The 21,390-nt window shown below is 43.6% G+C and overlaps 5 protein-coding genes and 1 long non-coding RNA gene across 7 annotated transcripts in view; 3 read left to right on the top strand and 3 right to left on the bottom strand.

Annotated features, from left to right (window-relative positions):
* Positions 1-102: 102 nt before the first annotated feature.
* Positions 103-11,877, top strand: LOC131887497 (2-methoxy-6-polyprenyl-1,4-benzoquinol methylase, mitochondrial-like). The gene is made up of 8 exons (XM_059236124.1): positions 103-517; positions 860-1,009; positions 2,473-2,759; positions 3,306-3,529; positions 8,329-8,499; positions 9,430-9,620; positions 9,683-9,855; positions 10,656-11,877. The coding sequence occupies exons 1-8, from the start codon at positions 343-345 to the stop codon at positions 10,839-10,841; spliced, it is 1,557 nt and encodes a 518-aa protein (XP_059092107.1). The 5' UTR covers positions 103-342; the 3' UTR covers positions 10,842-11,877.
* On the bottom strand, positions 4,534-6,330 carry LOC131887495 (dynein light chain 1, cytoplasmic). Its single transcript, XM_059236121.1, has 2 exons — positions 6,139-6,330; positions 4,534-5,406 (listed from the first exon to the last, which is right to left on the bottom strand). Exon 2 carries the CDS (start codon positions 5,378-5,380, stop codon positions 5,111-5,113), a length of 270 nt encoding a protein of 89 aa, XP_059092104.1. The 5' UTR covers positions 5,381-5,406; positions 6,139-6,330; the 3' UTR covers positions 4,534-5,110.
* Positions 11,878-14,739: 2,862 nt separating the features above from the next.
* On the top strand, positions 14,740-18,474 carry LOC131887484 (protein spinster-like). 2 transcript variants are annotated; one of them, XM_059236109.1, is made up of 8 exons: positions 14,743-15,303; positions 15,769-15,965; positions 16,035-16,543; positions 16,619-16,880; positions 16,951-17,049; positions 17,121-17,376; positions 17,506-17,604; positions 17,741-18,474. In XM_059236109.1, the coding sequence occupies exons 1-8, from the start codon at positions 15,006-15,008 to the stop codon at positions 17,824-17,826; spliced, it is 1,806 nt and encodes a 601-aa protein (XP_059092092.1). In that variant the 5' UTR covers positions 14,743-15,005; the 3' UTR covers positions 17,827-18,474. The 2 variants fall into 2 exon arrangements, with proteins under 2 accessions (XP_059092093.1, XP_059092092.1); XM_059236110.1 differs by lacking the exon at positions 17,506-17,604 and having other exon boundaries at positions 14,740-15,303.
* Positions 18,475-18,718: 244 nt separating this feature from the next.
* LOC131887498 (uncharacterized) lies at positions 18,719-19,115 on the bottom strand. The gene is made up of 2 exons (XR_009374040.1): positions 18,911-19,115; positions 18,719-18,843 (listed from the first exon to the last, which is right to left on the bottom strand). It is a non-coding gene; the product is annotated as an uncharacterized LOC131887498 (long non-coding RNA).
* Positions 19,116-19,478: 363 nt separating this feature from the next.
* LOC131887488 (transcription termination factor 3, mitochondrial-like) lies at positions 19,479-20,991 on the top strand. The gene has a single exon (XM_059236115.1). It carries the CDS (start codon positions 19,849-19,851, stop codon positions 20,965-20,967), a length of 1,119 nt encoding a protein of 372 aa, XP_059092098.1. The 5' UTR covers positions 19,479-19,848; the 3' UTR covers positions 20,968-20,991.
* The window catches only part of LOC131887487 (DNA polymerase lambda-like), a 2,346-nt gene continuing 1,940 nt past the window's right edge, over positions 20,985-21,390 (bottom strand). Inside the window, exon 3 of the mRNA XM_059236114.1 lies at positions 20,985-21,383. Within this exon, the coding sequence (XP_059092097.1) occupies positions 21,042-21,383 (342 nt within the window). The 3' untranslated portion in view covers positions 20,985-21,041. The remainder of the gene's footprint in view (positions 21,384-21,390) is intronic.

Below are 21,390 nucleotides of genomic sequence, written 5' to 3'. Positions count from 1 at the left end.
GCCATTCAAACACTGCGGATGAATTTAGAACTGCACGATACCGGGATGCCTCACGCGGGAGTCGGATCTCGTCGAGCATCACCGGGCCAAATCAAGTCAGACCATCCCGTAGTGTGACTTTCATCATTCAGATTTGGTTTTTCTTCGAGCCTGCTCTAGCTTGTCTACCCGAATCCTGTAATTTTGTCAATGTTGGCTCCTGGCGTTTAATTTACTTGTTGTGGTCATCTCACGGCGCCCTCTTTGAGACAAACTCGAACTAATAGCTGTAGTGTAGGTGTAAGTTATCCAATTCTCCGATTGAACCGACCGAACCCACTCAGCCGGTCATCAATTTTCATCATGCGGCTGGCCCCATGGCATGGCCCATGGCATGGCCTATGGCGGGCTCTAGTGTCCCGCTTCCCGTATTCCTCCGCCCCAGCCTTGAGTTCTCGCTGCCACTCTTCCTATTCCAATTCCAAATCCACCCATTTTGGTTACCAAACCGTTTCGGAAGAGCAAAAGAAGCATAAAGGTGAGACATGGATTGGGGACCAAGTAATCCTTCAGACTAGAATTTATTTGATCATTTCGTAACCTCATGCAGATGAGGTGAGCGGCCTTAAGGGTAAATATCCTGAGGGTTTCAATCATTTCTGTTAAAAATGAATTTAAAAAAAAACAACTAACAATAAATGATCAAAATTGAAAGAGAACTTTTGTTTAGATGAAGCTCGACTGAAAAAAGAAAGCTGCTAATTCATAAGTTGGTCAATTAGGTTGGCTAATTTGGGTTCGATGAGGGTGATCATAAATGACATTCGTGGTATGACCTGCTTTACTCCAAGCTTGACCCGCCCAATGGTACGTTTTTCAGTCTTGGGGGTGTTCCATAATGTGGCCGATTCTTACGATTTGATGAATGATGCCATGAGTGTGGGTGTGCATCGTCTGTGGAAAGATCATTTCATGGCCAAATTGAATCCCGGTCCCCACATGAAACTCTTGGACGTGGCCGGAGGCACAGGTAAGGGCAGACCCATGATCTGAGGATTAGAGGTGCACAAATCTTTTTATAGATTTGAAGTCCGCATTAGGGTTAGGGTTGATTGGCTTTTTTGCCAGTTTTTAGTAGACTGGCCTGTTTCTAAAAGAATAAGATCTCTGTTCAAATTCATCGATGGTGTTGTTGTGTCGAGAGGGATTTCTTATGAGTTTTAGATGGACCAACCTCAAATTTCAGATCTGATTTGGCTTGGGGCCTGAAGAAAAATGCTTAAAATATGAAAAGATAGGTTAACAATGTACGTATTCCCTACCTTGGTCCCTACCCTGCACGGACAAGATTACTCTTTGACTTAAAAACGTGCATTTGTGGACTTTGAAGCCAATCTCGTTGAAATATTAATTCATTGTTCGCATAAAATGCTGTTTTTAGCCAATTTTTTAGCATAATTGTTGTCTATGTTAGCACAAGCATAAAAAAACAAAAACATTTTTGGTTTTGTCCACGGCATGTCAAGAGAATTTTTTCGAGCGATATATCAAGATTCTTGGTCTAGGCTGGCAGAAAACTGTGCTTAAACTTTAAGCCCCTTTATGCTTTTTCCCCAAAATCTTCTTTCTTTCTGTCGCATTTCTTGTAATTGGTCGATAATTTTAATGAATGGCCTTCCATCCCTCAGAATTGCTTGCATGCGCGGGAATTTCATGAGGATAGGTTGGAAAACTCTGGCAAAACACCAGAGCAGTACGTTTCTCCAACTCTTCACGTATTATATCACGATCTACCAATGATACAGTACAACTCGTAATCTCCTATTCAAATTTGTTTTCCCCCCCATGATGCAATTTCGTTCATAGGATATCTAAGCCAAAGGACTATCCAGTTACTATTGAGTCAGGCAAGCGTTTCTGATATTATTCACATTCATTAAAAAAAAAAAAAAGATATTTATTTTTTTTGTATTTTTTTGCCAATGTATTCTATTTGCCATCAGTTCACTTTTATTTGCCATTTTGGGGTCTTGTCTTTCATTGGCCCTAAGTTTGCTTCCCTAACAATGAGACAATGGATATCAGCGATATCTGTTGTCAGAGGAAAGGTACGAGACATAAAAGAATACTTCAGAAATCAGGGTTATGCGTTTAAAGTGATATTGCTTAGCAATCTTAAACTTTTACAAAGTTCCTATGAAAAACAACATTCATCAGTCAGAATTTAAGCATTTCTAATCAGACTTTTCCAGTTTCCATGGACAAACTTGCGCGACAGACGGAACCCTCTGTCTACATAGAACAGTAAATATCTACTTTACAAGTGCAAGTGACACGAGAGATGGACACATGTCAAAATTGGAACATCCGCTCTCGTATCCTCTTAATGAATACACACAAGCTCACATAGGCCTTCCAAATACCTTGTAATGCCTCCTAATAGGTGAAATCCGTTTAGCGATTGAATGAATCACCCATTGGGTTTATTTGCAGGCGATGTTGCCTTTCGCTTTCTGAGTTTCCCGACAACACCCAAATTGGGCCAGAATCGTGCGAAAAGCCCAGAAGAAACCGCTGACGAGGATCAACGACACGTGGTTTGTTGTGATATAAATCCGTCCATGTTGGCTGTGGGACGTGAGCGGGCCTTGAACTTGGGACTGGAGCCTCAACGTTTGAGTTGGGTGGAAGGTGATGCTCAAAAACTGCCCTTTGAAAGTGAATCCTTTGATGCTTACACGATCGCTTTTGGCATCCGAAACGTTGTCCGTATCGAGGAGGTAATTGGTCATTTTTATTGTTCAACCCCTTGATATGACAATTCGATTTCATTTGGATCCTACCCTTTTGAGTCGTCCTTATCTTATCTAGAATATCCTTCTCATCTTTTGAGCTTATTAGCCTTTTTCTAAATGTTTTACTAACATTTTACATGTGTTTTTTTTTGGTCTTATTTCCAAATACTCTTATCTATTTTGAATGTCTTTATCTAATTGTAAATGCATTATTAGCCTAATATTATGCGTTTTTATTTCATTCAAATGTCTGTCTAGGTTCAAATGCCTTTATTTGCTCTTAATTTGTGCTATGTGCTATGACCAGACACAGACTTTCTGTAATCTGTTAGTCAACGGCCATCCCATTGCCCAATAAGGCAATATCAGTATCTGACCTACATCAGATTAGATCCCTGAATGTGGGTGGCATTAGCCTCCAAGTGTTTCTTCAGAACAGTCGAGGGAGAGAATCGAACCGAAGACCTCTCTCACATTAGGAAACTGCATCAACCACAATGCCACGCCTCAATCAAATATCTTGATTTTTAGGCTCTGGCTGAGGCTTTCCGTGTGTTGAGACCGGGAGGTCGGTTTATGTGCTTGGAGTTCAGTCACGTGGCCAATCCCGTTTTGGGACCCTTGTATGACCTCTACTCGTTCCAAGTGATCCCGCCCATGGGAAAAGTGCTGGCCGGGGATTGGGATTCGTATCAGTATTTGGTGGAAAGCATTCGCAAGTTTCCTGATCAAGAGACGTTCAAGAATATGATCGAGTCCACCGGATTTCGGTGCGTGTCGTACGAAAATCTCACCATGGGTGTATCAGCCATTCATTCAGGATTTAAATTGTAGCACTCTATATCTTATTTATCTGTCATGTACGTCTCAATAAAACTTACAGTCTTGTTATTATGAAGTAATTAAACGTGCTATTAACCGCAATTTATGCAATTTTGTCGTATCTCCACGTCAATGTTGGGAAATGCAAGAATTACGACACTCATAGGGAGAAAGCCAGTTCTCGTCACGATCTTTGATATTTGATCAATACATCTAGAAAAATGCTGGAATCCTTCTTAACCATAAATATCAAGATCTCATCGATTTTTCGGTTGCTCTGAATTCAGTTTTTCTTAACGTCAGGTGGCTTCGATCATTATTCCATTTGAATATTTTCGGTACGTTAGGGCGGCTTTACACTAGGATGGAAAACCGAGATTGAATCCGGTTTGAGGATGGAAGTGGTAGTAATGCTTGGGCGAGTTAGGGTGGCTTTACACTAGGACGAAAAAAAACAGGATTGAATCCGGTTTGAGGATGGAAGTAGGACTAGTGCTGGGGCGAGTGTTTGGGGTATGAGTCTTTTTGTTCTTCTTGAGTACAGGGAAAGACTTTGGCCCCTGCTGGAGTCGCGCCAGCACAAGTAGTATTGGATTCTCAGAACGGATTCAATCCTGGTTTTCCATCCTAGTGTAAAGCCGCCCTTAGGTAAGAGACTTTAGGCCAGCTGAGGACTCCAGTCTTACACTGTACTCAAGCCGAACAAAAAGACTCATGCACCAAAAACTCGTCCCACCACTGGTCCTACTTCAATCCTCAAAACGGATTTAATCTCAGTTTTCCATCCTAGTGTAAAGGCGCCCTGACTCTCATGTACATTCTTCAACATCTCGGATTTTTAATCTCAATAAGACTTCGACTTTTAAGAGGGTCATCGAAGATCTGACCACAAGTTTGGTATCGATTGTTGATAACATGGATGGGTGTGAAAAAAGTCTTTTGTAAAATCGTTTGTTGTGTTTATTACTTCATTTAATTTTCTCAGGAACGCACTTTTATCACATAACGGGAATGAATTGCCGAATCTTTCCCGGAGGTGGGGACAGTTGAAGTTACAGATCTTGGGAGGATTCTTCAGAAATGATCATAAACTCTAATGTCGGAGTGGGCCCTAAGAGTCCGGTTAATTCTCATCAATAATGTCCAAGACCCCCCCTCCCCCCCCCCAGTAGATACTCGGGAAGTCATTGTTTTAAATTTAAACCAAACAGAAGTAGGCTCTAAAAAAAAGACCGTCAGGTAGGTATTAGTCTTGCAGATATTGTGGAGGTCGGTCTTTAAAGAAAGCGACCAAAGAAATGAGTTGGGGATTACAATCAACGAATAACATCAGCAGAACTACAGGAATAATTCCAATATTATTGTGTTGGTTAACATGGCGTGGTAATTTCGATTATATATATATAAAGAGAGAGAGAGAAAACCAGAGTTTGTTTTCAAGGGGGGTGGAAAGGAGGAAGGAAAGGAACGAGGGAAAGGAATGAGGGAAAGGGGGAGGGAGGCGGGGCAGACATCTACCCGCTCTTAAAGAGCAGAATAGCTACTTGGCCCAGATAGAAGTAAATAAAGTGCCGGGTCTCATGGGTGACGTAGCTGCCAAAGTTCCGCCCCACAATGCAATGCCAAGTGGGGTTGTACTTCTTGTCGAACTCCTTCTTGATGTAGGCAGCAATGTCCTTCTCAATGTTGTATTTTTCCAAGGCTTGCGTGGCGCAATCCACGGCGTCCTGTTGCATTTCTTCGGACATGTCCGCATTCTTGATCACGGCTTTTCGGTCAGTCATCTTGTTTGATTCCAGGGACTGGGACTCTGCCAATAAAAAAGAAAAAAAAAACAATTCGAGAATGCTTCTGTCACTACTGAATTGAGTCCAACATTGGGAATATTGAACGGTCAATTATAATAAGGATGTCATTTCGACCCAGACCAGAATCTTCACCCCTATTTAAACCACAAATATTTGCCGTTCCCACAATAAGGCTTAAATAGCCTTCTTTCAGTCTAAAACAAATCCATGAAGTCTGGCAATATGCACTGAACCAAACATTGTTAACTGTTTCCACACCCATCCAAAAATACCACAATGTTCCCCACCCTGTCCGACATATTTCAATTACCGAAGTACGAAGTATGAAAAAACCCTGTCTAACCCTGGAATTGAATGCTACTAATCTCCGTCAATTGAAATACTATCAGTCGTTCGTTGGCCCGCTCAACAATCTTCCAGATTGTCATTAGATGATCATCATCACAATGTACAACAACACTTTCAATAACCAGTAAAAATGGGCCCATGTCTTTGGGTTTCCATCTCGAGTTCAAAAAACAGGCACAAATCCTGCTCAGGGTAAGAGGACCATACTTACAATACCAACATAATTACTAATCATGATTAGGCCGCTGGGACTAAACTGACAAGGTCGTGGTCACATGAGTAGAACTTAATGACAATAATACGAACTCTCGAGGGCCATCGGCATATCCAATAGACTGGAGAAACTTGGACTCCACGTGACTAGTTTTGAACGGATTTGCATTTACCTTGAGTTAACAAACGTGTCCCGATGAGGAACTGAGATTGACAATGGGAGTAACGACGGGATTGATCAGGATACCAGGATGGAGATTGGAGAGGGGACGTCCTTCGTGTTCTCTTTCAGCCACAAGCACTGCAACATAGCTGGAATACCGCGAGTTTCAGTCTTTCCACCCGATTTCCACCCAATGAGAGACAGACCTTGCCAAATTGCGAGCCAGATAATCTTGAACGCAATATTTGCATGTGCATTAAGGGATTATTCCCCGATAAGCCGTTCTTGGCTGGGACTAGTGACTAGGTAGATAGAGATTAGGCATTTAGCATGTCATTTGGCTGCTCAAAACACGTTCATGTGTCTTGAGCATTGACGTCACTTTGGCTCTGAAGATGTCGGAAAGGAAAATCTAACCATGGAACAAGTGTTGAAAGCGAGTTGTGATTGACTAATTGAGAATATACGTATTTGCCATGAGTCTATTTAAAGAACACCCTTGGACTAAAAGACTTAGGTTTTATTAAAGAGTCAGAAAACTGCCATATGGCTCATGTATTCTCTGTAATGGCAGCCCTAGAAAGGTCCCCTGTTCGGAATCGAGAGATCTCCGAACCAGAGCCAGCGTGAACCGTATTTATTTTCACAAATAAGGCTTATTTTTTGACAAATACACCTTTGAAACCTGAAAAAAGTAACAAAAAAAAACGGATATGATACAATCATGAAGAATTTAAGATATTGAAGATTTGGCTCGATTTCATTTTCCATTTTTACCTTTTTCTTCGTTGACTTGAAAACTCGAAATGAAAGTATTTCCTTCAAAATAGTGCTCCTTTTAGTCACCCTAAAAACTAGAGAGAGCAGGAGAAGTGCATCGATCAAACAAATTGGATTGGTCGAAAGTAGAGCTTCTGGCTAAGTTTCTGGCAATAGCCACCAATCACGGAGCTACAAACTTGGGGCCCGTTGTTATGACGACATAGTTAGGGTAACCAAATATTGCTAACTTTTTCCATATCATGACATTTAAATCTAGTATCCAAGTCGGCCCATGCCACTTTTTTATAATGTTGCGGTTTAGATATTTGGTCACTGATAAAATAAAAAACCACAAGAGTATTGAAATGTTCAAAACAATCTTGCAGGACTGAAATGACTTGGCGGGTGTGCAAGATTAGGTACTTCATGCGTGTCTGGACAGACACTCTTCAAATGCTGCATTTAAGGCAAGTGTCCACAACTTCTTCTGACTTTATTTAGTTGGCATTGACAACTACAGATTATGAACGATTGAGATGGCTCCAATAATTTCAACGGCTTGATTTCAAATACTGATTGTCGATGGCCCAGTACTTAAGAGTACTGGCTTTCGAAAATAAATTGCAAGACGGCCCTCGTCTTATCACTGACACAAGGGATCATCAACTTTGATCAAGACATACATGTTATTAATTGAAAGGCCAAATGAAGGTTAAATCAACAGAGATGATTTGGCCAAGTCAGCCCTTCTATCGATAGCCCTACATCGCGGGGGTCAGGGTGATATGAAATCATAATGATTGTGTCAAAACCCACCCAATGACCCCAGCCAATACTTGGTTTCGATCAGTAAGATCTCGACCCGTACTTTTTTTCAATGCATGGAATGTCATAGCATGGTAATAGTCATGCAATTGATCGTTACCCAATGAATACAACACTATTTCAAACCCAGCCCAAATTCAGTAGAATAGACAAATCGACAGCGCCTCTAGTCACCTTTTCCTCGTTTAAAACGGAAGAGTTTACACCGTAAGGCGGTCACATTTCCCAGTCCTTTGGGTCCAGCCTTCCACATAAATTGCAAGCGTGAACTCATCTAAGAGTATCCAAATCGTCTTTCAACTCCATTTGATACGGATCTATATCTTGCATCTCGTACCATTCTCGTTTCCCCCACCATCCGATTAGCCTTATGTGATCCAGTTTGGTCACCCTAACAACGTGTTTGCTTTCAGCAGCTAGAGAATCGAGATCAAAAAAGTTGATCGCTGATTGTAGCAAACACTCACTCACTTAGCTACTTAGTAAGAGAGGCAGCTTGTTGGTTGGTGGCGTTACTGGGCTGGATTGTCCGTTGTTTAATAAAGGTGTTTAGAATTGGTCCGTGATTCCAATCCGTGTGAGCCGTGGGTGAATCCAATCTCGAGTCTGGAAGGAGCCAAATCATGTCGTCGAATGAGACCCGGATCTACGTGGGCAATCTGCCGCCGGATATTCGCTCCAAGGACATTGAGGACTTGTTCTACAAATACGGCAAAATCAGCTTCGTGGATTTGAAGAACCGTAAAGGACCGCCTTTTGCCTTTGTCGAATTTGACGACCCTAGGTATTACATGACTACTATACACCACTGTAGTGGTTGCAGCCGGAAATGGGCCGGCCCCCCAAAGTGTTGTTAGGCCTTTTTCCGGGTGGCTAAACCCGAACCACGTCAAGATTGGGGTCAATCTTTGTAGCTGACTTTAAAACTAACCTAACCCTTGGTACTAGTTGTTCCAAGGGTCTCTAACCCTATGCATACATTTCATGGATTTCGAGGCACTGGAGGTCGAACGATCCACCAATCGTAAGGCTAAACAAAGTACCATAGAATTCATTACCCACCCCATTATTGTCTCGGACCTACACTGCCTAGACATCCATGCTCTGCCCTTAATCTATCCACGAACTTCTAGAAATATGGACTGGAAACGGGCTTCCCGCCTTAGCGACACTTGGCCAAACCTAGTAATGTATAAGAAACTCATATTTCCTCCCTCAAAGGCCACTTCATGTAGCTCGTTGATTGGTGAAGTGGGTGGTTTCAAAGTTCTATTGTCCAATGCTGATGTAGTTAGCTGACCAAGGGCAAGCCAAAAATTTGACATTTATGTAGTAATTACTTCAACATTTTGACCATCTCTCTTCAATATCCTAAGCCTCAGTCATTGAACTTTTGGGCGAATATGGGACGACTCTCCTGGTTTGACTCGTTTCTAGGACATTAATATCTTACGCGATTCACCTTAACTCTGGCACAAATGTCTTGGTTGCCAAATCATGGATCACCTCTAACTTAATAGCATAGGTTTAAATGTCCTTCAATGAGCTCACAAATAATTTGAATAGCTGGTAATCATGGATAATTAAGCTCATCAAAGAAAATCGTGCAACCATTTACAAGAATTATAAAAACACGAGTCGAGTGTCTGAATTATTTTATATGTCGTCATGATGTTACAATTCAAACCAACGCCACGAAAACACCATTTTCCAGAGACGCGGATGAGGCCGTGTACGCCCGCGATGGATACGATTACGATGGCTACAAGCTTCGGGTCGAGTTTCCTCGCGGTAGTGGAGGCGGAGCTCGCGGTGGACGTGGCTCAGGAGGCGGGGGTGGACGCTTTGGCGGAGGGCGCGGTGGACCACCCACCCGGCGCACCAACTATCGCGTGGTCGTTTCAGGTACATAAGAATATTTGAGAAAGGACGCAATCGAGTGGGACTGTAGTAATGAGTTCTTTCAGGCTTGCCTCCGAGTGGCAGTTGGCAGGATCTCAAAGATCACATGCGTGAGGCCGGTGACGTGTGCTATGCTGATGTGTTCAAAGACGGCACTGGAGCCGTCGAGTACATGCGCTACGAGGACATGAAATACGCCTTGCGAAAATTGGACGATTCGCGCTTCAAATCTCACGAGGTGAGTGGGAGTCACGATTTTTTAGTTACCATTATTGCAAAAAAAAAAAAATGCCCCCAACAAAATCAGATGCAGTATAAACTTGGCGGAACTTGAATATAGGGTTGTAGTTGTACTGGATTGTTGTTTAAGAGCTTGTCGAAGTTCGACTTCAAATCTGCAGACAGATTAACGTTTAGAAAGGGAATCAGTTATCATTGCTTGAAGGCAACTCTGACAGATAGCCAAGGTTCAAATATTAGCGGGGGAAATTTGAATATTTTGATGGATTTGCTTTTCAATGGCAAAGGTGAAAAGCTCACGATACGAATATTAAGCCTCTAAGGGCATTAAAATTGACTGAAATCTGGGTTGCATCAGATTCTTTCCTCACCTTTCTTGACAGAAAACCACACTGGGGACAGGCCGGAGGGTTTTATGTCAAGGGCACAATCTCCAGAGTTTTCAAAACGAAAAATAACTGGTCAAAAGTTGCTCAACACTGGTTCTTAAGATAAAGAAGTATGATTGGAATTATATTTGCCATCAGCAATCAAACAAATTGGATCATAGCAAGTGTTTCGTTGTTAGTTTTGTACCCAAGTTCGATTAGTTTTGGAATTTACAATGCGCAAAAGCTACGGATATAGTTATAAAAAACATGCAAATGGAGCAAGCTAAAATACCTTGATTATCCTTCAGGGACTGTCAATTTTTTTTGCTTTCTGAAAACCTAGTCGAAAATCAGCTTTTGAACACAAGTGGGAAACACCTTTTCGTTTGCCATTCTATTGATTCAATGCTTGTATATTTGATTTCAGGGCGAAACCACGTACGTGAGAGTCAAAGAAGATAGCGGTTCGAGCTCGAAGCGATCCATATCGCGTTCGCGATCCCGAAGTCGCAGCCGATCGCCTCGTCGATCCCGAGGATCCCCAACCTATTCCCCTCTGCGACGAGACAGGAGTTACTCTCGATCTCGATCCCGGTCGCGATCCAGATCTTAAGGTGGCCTTTTTGGTTCTAATTATTGACCAAGTACGGGGAATAGCAAAACAAAACGAAACAATGTACGAATTTTTTGATTATTTTTCCAAAGCACACTTACATTACAATCAACACACCTTCAACATGTTCCTCACAACGTGACGTTGTTTGCAGGCTGATAAGACTCGCCTTTTCGCATCAAAAAAAGAAAAATCGGGCATTTCTCCCACGATAATTGTACGTCTATCCATTCATGAAACCCTCATTTAAAAGCGCTTTGAATCCGATTCTCCTAGCATCTCGATCCATGATTTTCTTCTATCTTCTCTCATTTCTATGTCTGCCCAATCTTTTGGAACGGACTTACCGGATTCAAGAGGAAATTAAAGAACCTTAAAACTTCATGGACTCTTAGACTTCTCTACATTTCACTGACTCACTCTCACTCAAAGGGGTCGACTGGAAACCCGGAAAATATCCTCGAGTTTTGGCGCTCTCTGTCTCACTCACTCACTTACTTAGGAGGAGGAAGAAGCATCAGCATTCAGGATTATCATCGGTATGAGAGTTTAGAAGCCACCCCCTTTTTATTAGACGAGCATTTTCATTTTCGAAAAAAGAAAAAAAGGAAACCGAGCAACACGCATATCCCCAATTCCCCCTTATTCATCATCAGTTTTGTAGCGTTCACTTCGATGATCACTTTTCTTCCTTTCTTTTCAAGCACATTACATAAAGGAAGGATAAGGATTTTTAAGGATAAATGAAAGGACAGGACAGGAGTTCAGGAAAGGATTACTACGCCATGGTACGTTCAAGATGCTTTTGTAACCCGATTTTTTATTGACCTCTCATGATAGACGTAACGAATTCAAAAGGTCTCTTCACTTAACATTTTCATTTCGCGTTTGGTTTCGATTTTTTATTGTTCTCGAGCTGCCTCTCGAGTTTCAACACTAACCAGCAATTGATGTAACTAACTTTTTTGAGTATCTGATCACATTCCGTGGACAATCTATGAAGAAATAAAGAGCTGTATTCTCCATTGGCAAAGCATTTTTCGTTCGACTCATTCCATATGATTTGGGCAAAGTATTTTTCCTTTGTGTGCTTTGCCGTAATAACAATACATCGCCCTAGGTAGAATCGTACTTCGTTTGCAATGTCACATTGGGATATTTGCTCGTGTTGAAACCAGTTATTCAGGTAAAATTTATGACTGGGTTCCTTATTTTTTTTTTTTAAATATGTTGTCAAGCATAGCCAGAAGTTGGATCATGTTATCAATCTATCAGGCAAACGAATGCGAAGTTTTCGTCAAAAGTTACCCCAAAAAATAATTTTGATGCCAACCGGCCCTCTACGTATTTGTGTTCAAGGTTAAGGCTTCCGTAAGATTGCCCTTTATCTTTCCCGACTTATTGGGTGTGCACGTGGGAAAATGAAGATGTAAAACAAACGACTTCAAAAAAGCGGACTGACAATCAAATCAATATGTTCTATCCTAATCCACCGACTTCTTTTCTTCACATCAGTTTTATCAAATTCAAATTATCTCCGTTGTCAAAAGTTCTAGTTTGAACTATTGAGCATGACCGTGTCCAAAAAAACTAACGCATGACTCCGGTTAGGCTTCTTATAAGAACTTATTTGAATCTAGATTTGATTGCGCAAATTCGTAAGGTAAACATTCTAGCTTTCTCTGTCCGTTATAAAAATGATCTCGTTCAATTGTATCCTGGTCTGTACTTATGAGCATAATACTGTCGTGCTGATCGGACGATTTTTGAACATGCCAGTATGACACATCACTACGCCCAAACTGTGTGTCCATCTCACGAGAAAACACACATGCGTAATCATCCGATCTTTTTTCTACGTCAGTCAGCGGCACATGTCCTCATCGCGCCATGTCCGAACTTTTTGTCCTGAAATTTGGTTAGTCATCCTTGTGGTGTCGATGTCATTGAAAGCAACAACACAAGGAGTCTTTCAAGAAAACATCCTTTCCGTCAGAGGAACGATCTAACGTTCCCAACTCCCATGATCTCGTCATGCCTCTGACTGAGTTGCTCATTCTGGACATTCTGGAATTCTCTGTGGCTCGTGCTACAGGGATAGGAGAGGAAGGTGTTTTACCAAAGGCGACTTTCTCGGAAAGCTCGTCCGGGTCGGGCGAAAATGGCAAGATCACTCGGCTTTCTCTTCTTCGTCGGGAATAAAGGATAAACGTTCGCGTTGGCCTTGACAGGCTCTGTTTTGGTCGGAAACATGTGTACCCGTTATCTAGATTATTCATTCAGGAATAGAGACAGTTACTTGGAAAGTAAAAGTTTTTTGGCCACTTGCAATTAGGGTGGGCATTTCCTTGAAGAAAAGTGTCCAAACAATAGGAGTGTACGGAACTGCAAAACTATGAATACTCATGAACAAAAACAGGTTGGCTGATACAATTCTTAGGACCGAATTTTAATTTTTGCCATGGTGTTCACTTTTCGCGAGGGGGGTAGTAACATCCTGTAAATATTATGATCAATAAGCACATTGAGATTGCTAGATTTTTAACACATTCAAGCAATGGAAAGGCTGAAGAAAAAACAACAACTGAAAGTTATGCATTCCAAGGAATTGAATCCCAACGCGGGAATGGCTGAATTTGGAATAATAAGTCTCATTTTAGCACTCCTCCCGCTATCTACATTATTCATTTGGGAACAGATTCCACTGGAAAGTAAAAGTTCTTGGCCAGTTGCAATTCGTCTCTATACATCTGTATGATTCATGTCCAAACTGACGGGCACGGTTTCAAATTCCGCTCCGTTGGCTGGGAAGTTACATCAGGCAATACTTTCATCACGCCCTGTCGCATCATGTTGGTCGGTAGATAAGCCACATAGAGAGAGAGAGAAGGGGAATCAGTCATACAGGGTGGTGGTCATGGTGGTGGAGCTGGTGGAATCATCGTAGGGAATCCTGGTCTCCGTGATGGCGTGGAGCTCAGCGTTGCCAAATGTCGCTCTGTCTCGATGGCCCTTCGTTGATCTTAATTAGGGCTCTGAGGCACTTAAATTCCTGCATGGATAGCACACAAGGTATGCATGACAAGCTGACAATTGATGGTATTGGCAAGAAGAATGAGCTACATATTCATCATCTCTCATGCGTTTACTCTACAGAGTAGATTTACTGTGTAAAGTATAATATATTTTGCACTCTTTTGACCGAAAAAGTCAACCTTTTTGACAAAGCAAAATGTTACCCTCTGATAACTGAAAGAGAACCACTATGAGCTGGAATTTCTACGACAACAACTCGTCTTGAAAAATATCGAATTTTCGATAAGAAAAATATGTTTCAGTATTTTGCTTTTGTCGCCAATAATCTGGCTACACTTGGAACATGTCTGGCAGGCCTGAACGGGACTCCATGACGTCAAATCGTACGATTTTTGAACGGTTCGTCTTCCTTGGCCGGCTCGCCCAGCCATGTCCAACTCACCAGTCTATGCATGCCGGCATCGTCGGTAACTACACTCGCCCTTAGGCATTGAACGCCGGCCGGTGCGCATTGTATCAGTGTTGCCGTAATTGGCCTAGTCGTAACCCAGTTTATCCGTGGACACACGCTTATTATTAACAATTGGTATGAAAAAGGGGTTCAAAACAGTGGTGGCCACAAGACTTGGAAGTCAGTGTGCCAACTCATCCCAATCTAAAGTAGCAACTCCGGTCTGACACAAGAGGCAAATTGAGGAGGTCGACTCCAAAACATGCCAGGACTACTTTTCATCTCATTATGGAAACAACTTGCTCAAACTCTTCGTCCAATAGCTGGCTTCATGCCTGACTGGACCAGGTTCACTTGTCTCTTATCAGACTCGCTGATTCACATCGGCAAGCCTGTGCGCGCCGTGTAACCGTCATCCACGTGTCCGCCTGGCCGAGTCTTTGGCCTGAGTCAGTCAGTGCACTAGACCGACATATTAGTCAACATATTTGAGACTCAGTCTGACATATTTCTCGGGGGAAAGGACAACGTGTGTTGAATCTCTCCGGCCTTTTTCCAAAATCCAGTGTGAATCGGACTTCTTGGCGGGCCATTGGCAAGCGGGGAACTTGGACGAGTGTTGAGCGTTGTCCATCAGGTCCGTGATTGCCTTCATTGAATTGTCCGAGTTGGCTGCCATGCCGGCTCAAACTCTGAAGGAATCGCCGGTGAAGGCCGCCGTGGTGACCTTCCCGTACAACCCGTCCAGTCAACGCCTCATGGCCGAATTGGGCGAGAAGGAGGGGGGCGGGGCGTCAGAGGTCAACCTTCTAGGTCGATTGTACGAGCCCGAAGGTAGTCCTAATCGCGGGATGGGCGGGGCCCTGAGCGGCTACCCGAAAACGCCCAATCATATCTCTCGCCGTCAATGGATCACGGTCATCATCCTGTTCTTTGTCAATCTCATCAACTACATGGATCGTCTAACTATTGCGGGTAAGATTGACTCTCAAGGAGGATGGCAGGAGAGAAAAGGATGGTGAGAAATGGTGGCTTTCTCATGCCAGAAAATCCCCAGGCTGGCTGGCTGGCGGCTGACTGGCTGACCAAAGGCTGGGCTGAAGGCTGGGCTGAAGGGCTGCTGGGCTGAAAAAGTGGCGTGATGTGTGGCTCGGCGACTCATTGATCCATTGGTTTGGAAACGTTCCACTCACTGGATTCGCTGGAACCTCGAGTTCCGGGTAATGGGTTCGACTCACGGGTCTCGGAAAGTAAAATTGCGCGATCATGAACGACGCTCGAGTATTTAGCCCGGCCATTGAGTGTCAAGGCCAGTCGCCATTGTTGTTCGAATGCATTTCGGGACATTTTTTGGCCTTGATCCAGCTGGCTCGATGGACCCGATTGGATAAGATGGATGATCTCGGATAATATTGACCGTCGTTTCTTTGTCTTCGATAGGGATTTTGACCAAGATTCAAAACGATTACCAAATTGGCGATGCCGAAGGTGGCGCTTTGCAGACCGCATTCGTCATTAGTTACATGATTTTCGCGCCCATCTTTGGCTACATGGGCGATCGTCACTCCCGGAAACTGATCATGGGCTTTGGGGTATTCCTGTGGACGATTTTCACCCTCATTGGATCATTCATGCCGGTATTTCAAACACAATAAAAGATCCCACTCCTCTGCGATCGATTTTCCATGGAGTCCATTCTCTTTCAGAATTATCACTTGTTCTTACTGTGTCGGGCCATGGTCGGCATCGGCGAAGCCAGTTATTCCACGATCGCACCCACGGTCATCAGTGATATGTTCGTCAAGGACATTCGTTCCAAGATGCTGGCCTTCTTCTACTTTGCCATTCCCGTGGGCAGTGGGTTGGGTTATGTTGTGGGCTCCGAGACCACCATGTTGGCCGGGGGGGATTGGCGTTGGGGTCTACGGGTCACCCCGATTTTGGGTGTGATTGCCACGTTCCTGATCATCTTTTGCATGAACGATCCTCCTCGTGGTGAGAGCGAGGGTCATGGCAACCTCAAGGCCACGACTTATGCCAAGGACTTGCAAAGTTTGGCCAAGAACAAGTCCTTCATGTTGAGCACGGTGGCCTTTACTTGCGTGGCCTTCTGCACGGGTGCCTTGTCTTGGTGGGGACCCAAATATATCGAGTATGCCGTGGCTTTGGCCCAAGCTCAAAACAACACTGACGTCGGCTCGATCAACGTTCGAAAGTAAGTGTTCAAAGTGTACAACAATAGAGTAATTAACGATCAAGCCATGAAGAACTCTTGTTTTGCATCTTGTAGTGTCTCTTTGATCTTCGGTGTGGTGACCATGCTTTCTGGAATCGTGGGCGTGCCCTTGGGTTCGATCTTGAGCACAAAGTTGAAGCAAAAATACCCCCGGGCCGACCCATTGATTTGCGCTTGCGGCCTTCTCATTTCCGCACTGTTCTTGAGCATTGGCATGATCACGGCCAGTTGGAATATCTACGTCACTTTTGCCCTTCTCTTCGTCGGTGAGGTGGCCCTCAATCTGAACTGGTCCATTGTCGCGGATATTCTCTTGGTAAGACTGACATTGAAGCTGCATTGATCAAGTGACATTTCATTCATAAATTTTTCATGTCTCTTTTTAGTATGTGGTGGTTCCAACCCGACGATCCACGGCCGAGGCAGTTCAGATCCTCGTGTCTCATGCTTTCGGCGATGCGGGAAGTCCATATCTCATTGGCTTGGTAAGTTGATTTGGACGTTTCAAAGCCTGAGACACCAATTGGATAGCTTATCAATGCTCGTTTGATTACAGATGTCTGATGCTCTGAAGCAATCTTTGAGTCAGGAGTCCGTGTGTCTTCCCGAGAGCGCTAGCAAATCCATGCCAGCCTTTGCTGGCTTGGAATCGTACTCAAATGTCACTCAATGCGACGTAGCCGTGGATTATTACGGCATGCAGTATTCCTTGTTTACCAACAGTATTGTGGAGGTCATTGGCGGGATCTTCTTCATTATCACAGCCATCTATATCATTAGGGACAAGAGGAAATGTGACCGATTCATCGCAGGTAATGCTCGATAACTAATGTATAGGTGTTATCTTCGCCCGAGTGTTTGAGTTTCTGTCAGGGGTGTGATTGAGTGATTTCTTATGATTTATTTCGTTTTTTGTTCCATTTTGTCCCTGTTTGGTTTAGCTCAAACCTCGGCCTCATCATCCAAGAAATCCTCCACCTCTGAAACAAAGCTCCTGTTCAGTCCACAGAAACCGGATAATTATTCCGTATTATTCCAAGGTATCCCGTCTTTTTTTTCTTGTTTTTTGGTTTGTTTTTTTCATGCGAGTTTTCCCCCCTTTACCCACATACCCTTGATTAAAACTAGTGTTAGTAGTAGTTCGTTGCACTAAACCCCGTTCTTTGTTATCTGCAGGTGAAAGCCCTTCCATCTCCACGGATGATGAAGATGAAGACCTTCCACCTCAACTTCAGCTGATCTTGCCGAATGAACGAGCTTAAGCGAGCAGCCTCATTTGGATCATTTGGAGACGCTCATATGTTTTGGATAGGGGTGAAAGTGACGAAACCAAGAAGGCTGTGCTCAGGTGATCAAAGAAGGCTTGTGCGTGGTGATTGCATTTACCACGATGCAATCGGACGGTTCTGTTATAATGTGATAAAGCCTTTTGCTCACTTGTCCCTCTCAAAGCAAATTCATCCCATTGCATCGTTTCCTGGATGTCGGTTGTTCCAAGTCAAAACCAAAGATGATGATCAAAATTCTCATCCCTTCCTAATGAAAACAAATTGTTGCCATAAGGCGGACTTATTGGAGCCCGTTCTTTTTAATTATTGTGATATCGTCTCACCTTCCTAGTTTATTTTAGCATCTGCCCAATCAATTCATCAACCCGGTAAAAACATGATCGTAGCATAATATGCGTATCAAATATCAGACGTTTCATAAAAGATTCTAACGATCCTGGGATGAATTTTCCCTCTCTCGGCCCCATTGGATTAGTCTTATCTCTATTTTATGGACACCTTGTATGTAGATTGGTTGTTGGGTGTCAAGTCCGCCATGGCATACCAAGTATTTGTGCAATAAATCATTGTTGTTGCTAATTCATATGTATTCATGACAAATAATAAAACCAATTGAAAATACTACTTCCTCCTCCCTTCTCCTCTCTTAGTTTGGTCCTCCGAAAGGTTGTATTTGAATCGGCAAGGTTGATTACTTTCCATGTAGGGTTTTACCTAAAATGAGTAAACCTCTCGAAAGATCGCCAACATTTTGAAAGAAAACTCAGTCGAGTTAATAACGGGACATTATTGTTTTTCTTGTTTATATACAGGTTCAAAACGGACAAAAGCTAGCTGCAGATGGACAAAAAAGATCCCTATGATGTCCTGGACAGATCACGTATATTCAAAATTGAAGAAAACAATAGATGGTCGGGAGTATGTCGAATGCCAGTGTTCGTTTGTTGCTGGTAGCTCAATTTGTTGCCCTCCAAAATTGTAGAGGAGTTCCTATGAATAATAAAATTTACTCGAATTGTTATCTAGTGGGTAGAAAAAAAATGAACGAAGGCATTACCTTGAGGTTAACATATATCGCTTTACATCTCTTGTAGAACAAGGATATAATCTACCAGGAACAAACGCAACATGTTCATTTGACAATCCAAGTATGCCTTTGTAGCGCCATACTTGTTCAATCACTCTGTGAGAGACAGAATATATGGATTACATTTTGTTACTTTGTGCCAATACGTGTTTACCTTATGTAATACGGTCATGTTTTTTTCTTAATCAAGATGAGAAGCTGATGTGATCAGGTTTAGGAATTTTGAAACAAAGATACAATCGCTCGAGAAAATCGCGCTCGTTTCCTCAAAAAAAAATAGTTGCATAAGTACAACCTCCAAGCATCCATTCAATATTCGAGAGGTTGAGAGACCGGATAGACAAACTCCAGAGCGGAGCGACCATTTTAGTAAACGCATACCCCATGAAAACCCAATCTTTCGTCCAAACGGAAAGCCATTAACCAACTGATGCATCCAGTGCTAAGACAAAATTCATCTGATTTTCTCATATATTTCTCTGTCATGGTCTGACTAACGAGGCATCCATCCGTGCAACTGGGTTCCAAGATATCTGATCATGTTTATACTGGCACTCTTGGTCACCCTATTGGGTAGTGGCTTCTTCCAAAACAGAAACTCTGTCAAATTTGAGGCCTGGCCAGGTAATCTGGCACCTCATCATAATTAGGATGCGTTCCCGATTCTCTTGGGCGCAAATCGTTCGCTATCCCATTCTGTTGGTAGGTGTGATCTCGGGCATGTACTATATCAACCACAACTTCTACCAACTCCAAGGCGACGAACTCCAACGCAAGAACGACAAAATCGACGACATCAACCAGGAAGGCATCAGGTCGTTCATCAAGAACTCCCGTTAAATATCTATCCCTCCCCTTTTTCCCTTTCCCCTTAATTTTTTTCGCTCCTCTCCTGGCCCTCCGATCTGATGCGGCTCCTGCTTCCATTACGGCCTTGGGCCGCCTGGTCCGTCCGAGGTCCTGCCTACAACAGTAGCGCGCCTTCTGCCTCAGCTGGCCTAGGCCCACCCGCCCCTTTTCCCGCGAAAAGGCGTCCCGTTCAAAAGGCGTTCCAGAAAGCGGCTCAAAGCCTGGGCGATCACCCCACGGAGATCGATTGGGACCTGGCCATGGCCGTTATTCGGGAGGCCGAGACCCGATTCCCTAACCCCACGGCCACGCCTCAAGAAAAGGCCCGGCTCACCGATCAGAGCTTCACTTTCAATTTGGCCAAATTGGCCGATGACCATCACGGATTACGGGCTTTGATCGATTTGGGCGTGAATGTTGCTCAATGGGAGCGGAACGGGCAAACGGATATAGCCTTGAAATTGGACTTTGTGCGCCATGTGCAGCCCAAGGTCAAGTTTTACCTTCAGCAAGGCGTGTCTCGGCCAGATATTCCGGATATATTCACGGCCAATCCTTTGATGATGGAGGACGATGTGAATGATTGGCAGATTCGGGTCGACTACCTGAAAACCATGCAGTTCACTCCCGCCATGATCCGGACCATTCTTAGTGGTAACCCGTGGTGGTTCAACTACAAAGTCCAAGAGATTGATGGCCGATTGGGCTTTCTGCAAAAAACTTATAATCTGAATGGCCCACAAATCCGAGCGATGGTGGTTCAATGTCCGCGATTGGTCACTTGGGGCGGGATTCCGGGTCAAATTATTTACAATAATCTGGCTCTGGTGGAGGAGATGGGCTTTACCCAGGGCGAACTTCGAGCTATGGTCAGGCGATGCCCCAAATTAGTTTACGTCAAATATCAGGACCAATTGCGGGATTCGTTCAATGTGCTCCATAATGAGGTGGGATACCCGCATAAGTTGTTAGTACGGTTTCCGGAAACGATGCTGGTGCCGCATATGAAGCTGAAAGAGCGCTTCGAATTTCTCCGCTTGATCAAACAGGACCAATACAGTCCGGAAGAGCCCAACTTCGTGTCCCCGGTTGTTTTTGCCCAATCCTCGGATTTGGAACTTTGTCAGCGCTTCAAAGTCAATATTGACCAATTTAATCGATTCCTCAAAACTCTTTGAGCTCCAATTACATAGTCAACCTTACATCAAGTATATTTATTTCCTTAACCTAACCTAACCCCTAAGCCTTGTCATCAATGATTTCGTTCATTCGGAGCTCGATAAGGCAATTGGAGGGCTTCAAAGACGGACGCCTCAGTGGGTGTGGGAATCACGGTGCCCGTGTTGGCTTTTTCCTTGTTCACCCGCACCACATCCGTGACTAGGGCGTGTTCGGACAAAGACATGCCCATCTTGATGGCCAATAACCGCATGGATCGATTGAAATGAGCCGAACCCGTGAAGTACATCAGAGCCGTGGCCCGTTCTTCGACTGGGACCACGATGATATCGAGTCGTCGGTGTTTGGCTCCGGATTTCAGGAGCTTGCACACGCCTAAATACTTTCGTTGGCGACCCTCACTCATGATGGAGAGGTCGTCG

The sequence above is a fragment of the Tigriopus californicus genome, chromosome 9 (assembly GCF_007210705.1).
Source record: "Tigriopus californicus strain San Diego chromosome 9, Tcal_SD_v2.1, whole genome shotgun sequence".
Taxonomy (NCBI): domain Eukaryota; kingdom Metazoa; phylum Arthropoda; class Copepoda; order Harpacticoida; family Harpacticidae; genus Tigriopus; species Tigriopus californicus.
Note: the sequence above shows the minus strand (reverse complement) of the source record. Positions and strands in the feature narration are given on the sequence as shown.

Coding starts and splice junctions, on each gene's coding strand:
- LOC131887497 (XM_059236124.1), top strand. CDS start 343: ATGCGGCTGGCCCCATGGCATGGCCCATGGCATGGCCTATGGCGGGCT. Junction 2,760..3,305: donor ACGTTGTCCGTATCGAGGAG/GTAATTGGTCAT, acceptor CTTGATTTTTAG/GCTCTGGCTGAGGCTTTCCG. Junction 8,500..9,429: donor GTCGAATTTGACGACCCTAG/GTATTACATGAC, acceptor ACCATTTTCCAG/AGACGCGGATGAGGCCGTGT.
- LOC131887495 (XM_059236121.1), bottom strand. CDS start 5,380: ATGACTGACCGAAAAGCCGTGATCAAGAATGCGGACATGTCCGAAGAA.
- LOC131887484 (XM_059236109.1), top strand. CDS start 15,006: ATGCCGGCTCAAACTCTGAAGGAATCGCCGGTGAAGGCCGCCGTGGTG. Junction 15,304..15,768: donor GGATCGTCTAACTATTGCGG/GTAAGATTGACT, acceptor TGTCTTCGATAG/GGATTTTGACCAAGATTCAA. Junction 17,050..17,120: donor GTCCATATCTCATTGGCTTG/GTAAGTTGATTT, acceptor GTTTGATTACAG/ATGTCTGATGCTCTGAAGCA.
- LOC131887488 (XM_059236115.1), top strand. CDS start 19,849: ATGCGGCTCCTGCTTCCATTACGGCCTTGGGCCGCCTGGTCCGTCCGA.